General features: G+C 44.5%; 1 protein-coding gene across 1 annotated transcript; it reads left to right on the plus strand.

Annotated features, from left to right (window-relative positions):
• The first annotated feature begins 5 nt into the window (after positions 1-5).
• On the plus strand, positions 6-5846 carry KEA3 (K+ efflux antiporter 3). The gene is made up of 18 exons (XM_048672136.2): positions 6-579; positions 679-780; positions 909-989; positions 1403-1504; positions 1854-1931; positions 2188-2256; positions 2371-2421; positions 2764-2877; positions 2977-3078; positions 3165-3299; positions 3481-3662; positions 3750-3888; positions 3972-4043; positions 4125-4226; positions 4315-4476; positions 4589-4678; positions 4783-4944; positions 5067-5846. The coding sequence occupies exons 1-18, from the start codon at positions 223-225 to the stop codon at positions 5298-5300; spliced, it is 2334 nt and encodes a 777-aa protein (XP_048528093.2). The 5' UTR covers positions 6-222; the 3' UTR covers positions 5301-5846.
• The last annotated feature ends 1273 nt before the right edge of the window (positions 5847-7119 follow it).

Consider the following 7119-nt stretch of genomic DNA (forward strand, 5'->3'; position numbering starts at 1 on the left):
CGGGAGGAGGAAGCCAGCCAGTCCACCGGCGAGAGCGTGGCCGCGGGAAGGCGCGACAGCGAGAGGCGGAGGAGACCCCGCGCGGCGCTCCGCTCCGCCTCAAATGCCTCCTTATCTTGTTCCCAACGGATAGCTCCCGGCTCCCGAGTTCCCGCGCGCGCACACCCACCGGACGGCACGCGCCTCGCCTCCCACTGCATCCAAGCCAACTGCTCTGGCGCCATGGCGGCGGCGGCGGTGGCGGGGTGCTTCCCCGCTTGCTGCCGCTGCGCGTCCTCCTCCCGGTCCCGGGTGACGCCCGCGTCCACGTCGGTCGCCGCCTGCGTGCTCCAGCCGCCGCGCCGGAGGAGCAGGTCGCAGTCCCTGCCGCGCCTGGGGCTCGGGGAGGCGGCGGCGAGGATGGCGATGGTCAGGACGACGGCGAGGAGGGGGCGGCGGGCGTTCCGGGTGCGCGCGGGGGTGGGCGTGGAGATCGCCAGCGCCGTGGAGGTGATCAACGACCTGGGCTTCGACACCCTCACCTTCCTCGGCGTCACCGTCCTCGTCGTCCCCGCCTTCCGCGTCGTCAAGGCTAGCCCGGTGATGTCTCGCTCCGCGCCTCCGCTACCTCCCCGTCGCCTCCGCTAGCTCCGCGCGCCTCCTGACATTATATACCTCCCGTGTTGATTCCTTGCGCAGATCCTCGGCTTCTTCTGCGCCGGCGTCGTCCTCAACCAGTTCGGCCTCATCAGGAACCTCACCGACGTCAAGCTCCTCTCCGAGTGGGGGATCCTCTTCCTGGTACTTCTTCTACCTGCTGCTGCTGCTGCTACTGGAATTCAGATGATTTGTTATTGATTGATTAACTGATTGATTGAGTGATTGAATTGATTGAGTGATTGATTTGACGCTCTGCCTCTGCACTGCAGCTGTTCGAGATGGGGCTGGAGCTCTCCCTCTCTCGCCTCAAAGCCCTTGCCAAGTTCGCCTTCGGGATCGGTTTGCCTCAGGTGTGCATCGCATTGCTTACTCACTGATCTATTATAATCATCATCCTAACTGTACTATATCTACCACCTATCATCTGTCATCGGTTTCTCATGTTAGTTCAGAGTAGTTTTACTGACTCAAATACTAAGCATTGACAAATGGAAGTATCTGTATTGATTGGCGTGAACCAAAATTACTACATTCTAATCTCATCAATCATTGTCCAAGACATGCCCTGTTGTTTTTCTTTTAAAGGAGGATAACCCCAGACATGCCCTGTTGTTAGGCATCAAAAAAAAGGTTCTCTTGGCACTTGTGAAACTGAACTTTTCTTGGCACCAGGGCATTCCCTGGCTTTTGTTCATTGACTTGCATACATAATTTCGGAATGCTCCATGGGAACTGATCTTGTGCCTTTTGATATATTCTCAAGGTTCTTCTTTCAACGCTGGCCTTCGCGGCATTTGAGCTTCCCCCTAATGGTGCTATTGGAACAAGAATCCTGCAGTTCCTCTTTAATTCAAGACCTGACCTGGTAAGGAGTACTCTTAAACCACAAAAAAGTTATGTTACCTGTATTTCCACACATGCATAGCTTGTTTTCCTTTACAGCTTGGGTCAAAGAATCTTTCGTGTGATCTCATTTCCCTTTTACATTTCAACAATGGTTTCTCACTTTCTTATTCTGATTGCTTGTACTCTCGGGGGCGTGAAGTATGCATTGTTGAAATATTTACCAATAACACAAACTATTCTTCAATTTGTGATATTTTTTTCTCTTGATACGTGTATTGCTAAAATTGTCCGGCTTATCAATGCTAACTCAGCTGTTTATTCTATTTAATAATCACATTTAATTTGGATCTACAATTCTACATATGCAGGTGAATATCAGGAGTGTCGACGAAGCAATAGTGATTGGAGCTGCCCTCTCCTTATCTTCATCTGCTTTTGTTCTTCAGGTATACACTAATTGTACTCACTGGCTAGCAATGTATCAGCTGTTTTCTGGTAATTTTTTTATATCGTTAGACACTTTGTTCAAGTATGAACCTTTCAATGAGAGCTTATCCATATTGGGCACATTGCAATTGCCTCTGCTACAATAGGTCACCTAAATTTCTTAGTACACAAAATATGTCCCCCCCCCCCCCCCCCCCTCTTTTTTTGGATCTGCACAAGATAACAACGTGCAATGCTTGTGGATTTTGTATGCAGCTTCTTGCTGAGAAAGGTGAGCTTGCAACAAGATTTGGTTCGGCCACACTGGGAATCCTCCTCCTCCAGGTGATTAACCGAAGCCCTCTTTCCCATTCCTTTTCTCCAAATGGTCCATTTTAAAGCTTTTTTCCAAAGAGTATATGGTGTATTAATTCCAGTATGTATTCTGCTGATACACAGGATATTGCCGTTGTTCCTCTCTTGGTCATACTCCCTGTTCTAGAGAGTCAGGTATGCAAAAGGTTAGCACTTGAGATATTAGCCTGCATGAAAGTTGTTCGAAAAATATCAACCTGATAGACTTTCTCATCACATCATAATCTAACTAAAAGGACTTAAGGATTCTGTGTAATAACTTGGAAGATGTTCACTGCATGAGATTTGCCTCAGTGAGCGAGTAGCCAGGTAATATTGGCAAATGGTTTGCAAATATTTATTCTTGTTATGTTCCCCTACCTAGTGAACTACTGTATTGGTCTCTAAGCATGAAAATGCAGCTCTGACTTCGCAACATATGAGTTTCCGCTTTATATATTAGGCTATCATCAGTATTTATTATGCATTTTATCGCAGAATGTTGTGGAGCAAAGTGTGTGGCCTATGCTACTAGCTGAAAGCTTAAAAGCACTGGGTGGACTTGGCATACTTTCACTTGGAGGGAAATATCTCATCAGGCGCATCTTTGAGGTCTTTTATTTTATAAATTTTCTGAATACAAGCTTGTATGTTATTTTCAATCAGCTCTTGATGTTCGATAAAATGATTATTGGTTAAGCCTTCCTGCAGTTTGTTGCAGAGTCGAGGAGCTCAGAAGCATTTGTTGCCCTCTGCCTTCTCACCGTTTCAGGAACCTCACTTCTCACCCAGTGGTTGGGCTTTAGTGACACTGTAAGTTTTTAATTCTGAAGTCAAATATAGATTATGCTCTTCCAGTTTTTATTATTTGCTGATTGTTGAACTTCTGTCCTATGTAGCTAGGTGCTTTTCTGGCTGGGGCCCTCCTTGCAGAAACAAATTTCCGTACGCAAATAGAAGCTGACATAAGACCATTCAGAGGCTTGCTCCTTGGATTGTTCTTTGTGACAACAGGAACTTCTATCGACATGCAGGTTAAACAACATTGCCATGATCTATATCGGTGAACATTAGTTAATGTCTCATGTGTCTAACTTAGCAGTACATCAAAGAGAAACCACTTTGAAAGTAATGTTGCCCCATTATTTATCTTCTTCAGTGGAACATATTGCAGGTTCTTATTAACACACCTGGTATTTTCTCCTTGTATTGCAGCTTCTCATCCGTGAGTGGCCTAATGTTCTATCGCTGTTGGCTGGCCTTATTGCAATCAAGACATTGATAACTACTGCATTAGCAACAAGAGTCGGACTAACTTTTCAAGAGAGTGTAAGGATAGGATTGCTGCTTTCTCAAGGAGGGGAGTTTGGGTTCGTGGTATTTTCTTTGGCAAACAGGTCAGTTTTTATTACAAGTCTTCCATTATATTGTTCTTGTCTTCTCAGACATCTTGTTTTCAGCCCTTGGTACCTTGATTGAAACAGGCTTGGCGTCCTACCGCTTGAGCTGAATAAGCTGCTCATTATCGTCGTTGTGCTGTCAATGGCATTAACTCCGTTACTGAATGACCTTGGAAGAAAAGCAGCAGGAATCATTGATGAGAGATCTGAAACAAAAGAAGTAGTACGTGACTGCCATGTCTTATACACTCACAACGGTCATGGTTGTTGCCTATTTTCGTGAATTCTTAAGGCAATCTTTTACAGAAACCAGCTGAGGAGGCAAATTATGGTGCGACTGAACCTATTGTCATTCTTGGCTTTGGAGAGATGGGACAGGTATATTACATCATATTTTCCTTTGTTGTTAAAGCTGGCCAGCTGAACTGTTATATCACATGCCTCGTAATATTCTTACAGGTCCTTGCAAAGTTTTTGGCTGCACCATTATCTTTCGGGCTCGAGCGAGATACAGAAGGATGGCCGTATGTCGCGTTTGATCTAAATCCTGCTGTTGTAAAGGTTGACATTAAGAGAATATTTGGTATTAATAGTTGACGCGTCTTCATACATATGTTAAACTAAAGCATCTGCCTTCATTCCTTACCAGTCAGCCAGAAAATCAGGATTTCCAGTGTTATATGGAGATGGTTCACGCCCCGCCGTTATGCAATCTGCTGGCATATCTTCTCCTAAAGCTGTCATGATCATGTATACCGGGAAGGAAGAAACAGTCGAGTCTGTCGACAGATTGCGACAAGCTTTTCCTGCGGTAAAATATATGATCCATTTCTCATGATTTATTTATCAAGTTAGCACATAGTACTTGTTATAAATGCATTGTGAACAAACGAACGCTTTCATAATACCTTTCGCTTTCCCAGGTTCCCGTGTATGTTAGGGCTCAAGACATGTCTCATTTGTTGGATCTAAGGAAAGCAGGTGCGACCGATGTTGTTCTGGAAAATGCTGAGGTAATATAGGAACACGTTTGCATCGACTGAGAAGCTCCTCATGTATGGATATATGTAACAGAAATTTGCATCAACTCTTTTGTTTTGTTGATCCCTTCCTGCAGACTAGCTTGCAACTTGGCTCGATGCTTATGAAAGGGCTGGGTGTCATGTCTGATGATGTATCTTTCCTGAGTAAGCTTGTGAGGGACTCGATGGAGTTACAAGCTCAGGAGGCACTCAACAACGTCGAGTCTCGTGAAACTACTACCATGGAGTCACTTCAGGTTCATAAAATCATTAGTGCTCAAAACCGACTCTAATATTACACTCCCTACAGATTAGTAGTTCTTATTTTCATGGTGCTGTTTCACTTCCCCATATGACCTGAATAAAATACCTGTTGCAGGTTAGGGTATCGGACTTGGTTGAGTCCAATGGGAACGGTTCCGGAATGATTCCCCGGGAGCAATCGCTAGGTCTAAGCAGTCGTCCGGAGGTACGGGTGATGAAAACGACTCCGGATAATCCCATGCCTAATTTGAACAACAAAAACGAATCTGAAGACGGTGTGAAATATTGTCTCCTGGAAACCGCTGACGGCGAGGAAACGGTGGAGCCTCCAGCGGAAGCAAGGAGATGACGGACCAGACCAGTTTCTGTAAAACCAAGGCGCAGTCTGAAGCGAAGGCACTGAACTTGTGGTTTCCTCATAGGTAATAGCTCTCATTGTACAGCACATCTGGAGACTGAAGCACCGAAACTTGGAGGCACACAATCTGTGGACACGACGTTTGCACTGCGTCGTGCGAGCTGAGATTTGCAGCTCGCAAATTGAAAACGGAAATGTCAATTCGGGCATATTGAGATTTACAGCCGTGATTGGAATTTGCGGCGGGCATTTAGAAATTGAAGCATCAACATTTCAGAATCCCTGAAAAGCATTATTGGCAGGGTGATTTGTGCAAGCAGAAGTAACCTGTATGGCTAGATAATTATTTGTATCACATTTCTCTGATTTGTGTCTGTTGTGTACAACTAGGACCGTAGGCCAAATAATTCCTGTAAAAAAAAATCATGTACATGCGCACATGCAGAAACTAGTGAGTGTATAATAATACTGGACCAAACGGTTTGTCCTCGCCGCGACAAGTTGAACTTTCTGAATGAACCTGAAGCATTGCCTGCTCGGCTCTTTGTATTGATAGCAGCAGGAGTAAAAGATCAGGAACTAAGGAGTTCAGATCTTGCTACTCGCTAGTAGATTTGAAGAAGTGCGATGCATTATTAATAATGAAAATAAAAATAATGGATTTTTTATATTAGAAAACATAGTTAACCTCTGCAGGCATGGAAGGCCGGAGGGTCTGACAAACTAACAAAAGGTTAGACCTGCCCGCAGCAGACCGCAGACGACTAAAAAGGAAGTGTCGATATGTGGCAAGGTTGTCTATGTTTTATCGCGTACACACATGTGGTATGCTGCAATAATTCTAGGTGTCTGCTGCTAATGTCATTTCATGTTTCAAAGCTGTTTTCATGTTGTTGCGTACTTCTGTTTCCATGTTGCATATGTTCTAATCAATTTTCTCAATGATTCATTGCATAGAAACACAAACAATGTTACATGATAGGTTTGAAATGTTGTCATATTTTCGCATGTCTTTGGACATGCCGTGAAAACAAACGTTGCATTTGTGGTGCGCACATACAATTTTGTTTTGCTGCCGGTGTTTGATGTTCGAATGCCAGCTGACATAATATGGTGATTAGGTCTATCAGATGGTCAAGATGAGGGCACTATTTTAGGACAGGATAACTTAAAAACATATATTATCGAGTATTATAAGCAGTTATTTGGACCTCCGGAGGATAATTGTGTGTCCCTCGACGAGTCCAGGACTGAGGATGTGCCTCAGTTATCAGCTGCCGAAAATGATATTCTGGTTGCCCCGTTCTCAGAGAAAGAGGTGTTTGATGCTATTGCACAGATGAAAAACAATAAGGCTCCCGGTCCGGATGGATTCCCGACCGAGTTCTATAAAAAGTGCTGGCACATTATTAAGGGGGATTTGCTACCTATGTTCAATGATCTGTTCGCTGGACAGCTTCAATTATTTCACTTGAATTTTGGAACTATCACATTGCTTCCTAAGAAAACGGAGGCTGTGAGAATTGAGCAATTCAGGCCGATCTGTCTCCTCAATGTTAGTTTCAAAATTTTCACCAAGGTCGGGACTAATAGGCTCACACAGATTGCGCATTCTGTGATACAACAGTCCCAAACTGCTTTCATGCCGGACAGAAATATCCTTGAAGGGGTAGTCGTCTTGCATGAAATGCTCCATGAAATCCACTCCAAAAAGTTAGATGGAGTAATTTTTAACGTGGATTTCGAGAAAGCGGACGATAAGGTCAAATAGCCATTCCTCCAACAGTCATTGCGTATGAAAGGATTTGAT

Source organism: Triticum urartu, chromosome 5A, assembly GCF_056163025.1.
Source record: "Triticum urartu cultivar PI428250 chromosome 5A, HENAU_Tu73, whole genome shotgun sequence".
NCBI lineage: Eukaryota > Viridiplantae > Streptophyta > Magnoliopsida > Poales > Poaceae > Triticum > Triticum urartu.

What these genes read in the sequence shown, in the direction of transcription:
- KEA3 (XM_048672136.2), top strand. Translation starts at nt 223, where the DNA reads ATGGCGGCGGCGGCGGTGGCGGGGTGCTTCCCCGCTTGCTGCCGCTGC. An exon ending in AGTGGGGGATCCTCTTCCTG is followed by an intron (nt 781 to 908) that starts GTACTTCTTCTA and finishes TCTGCACTGCAG; the next exon opens with CTGTTCGAGATGGGGCTGGA. An exon ending in TCGGGATCGGTTTGCCTCAG is followed by an intron (nt 990 to 1,402) that starts GTGTGCATCGCA and finishes TATATTCTCAAG; the next exon opens with GTTCTTCTTTCAACGCTGGC.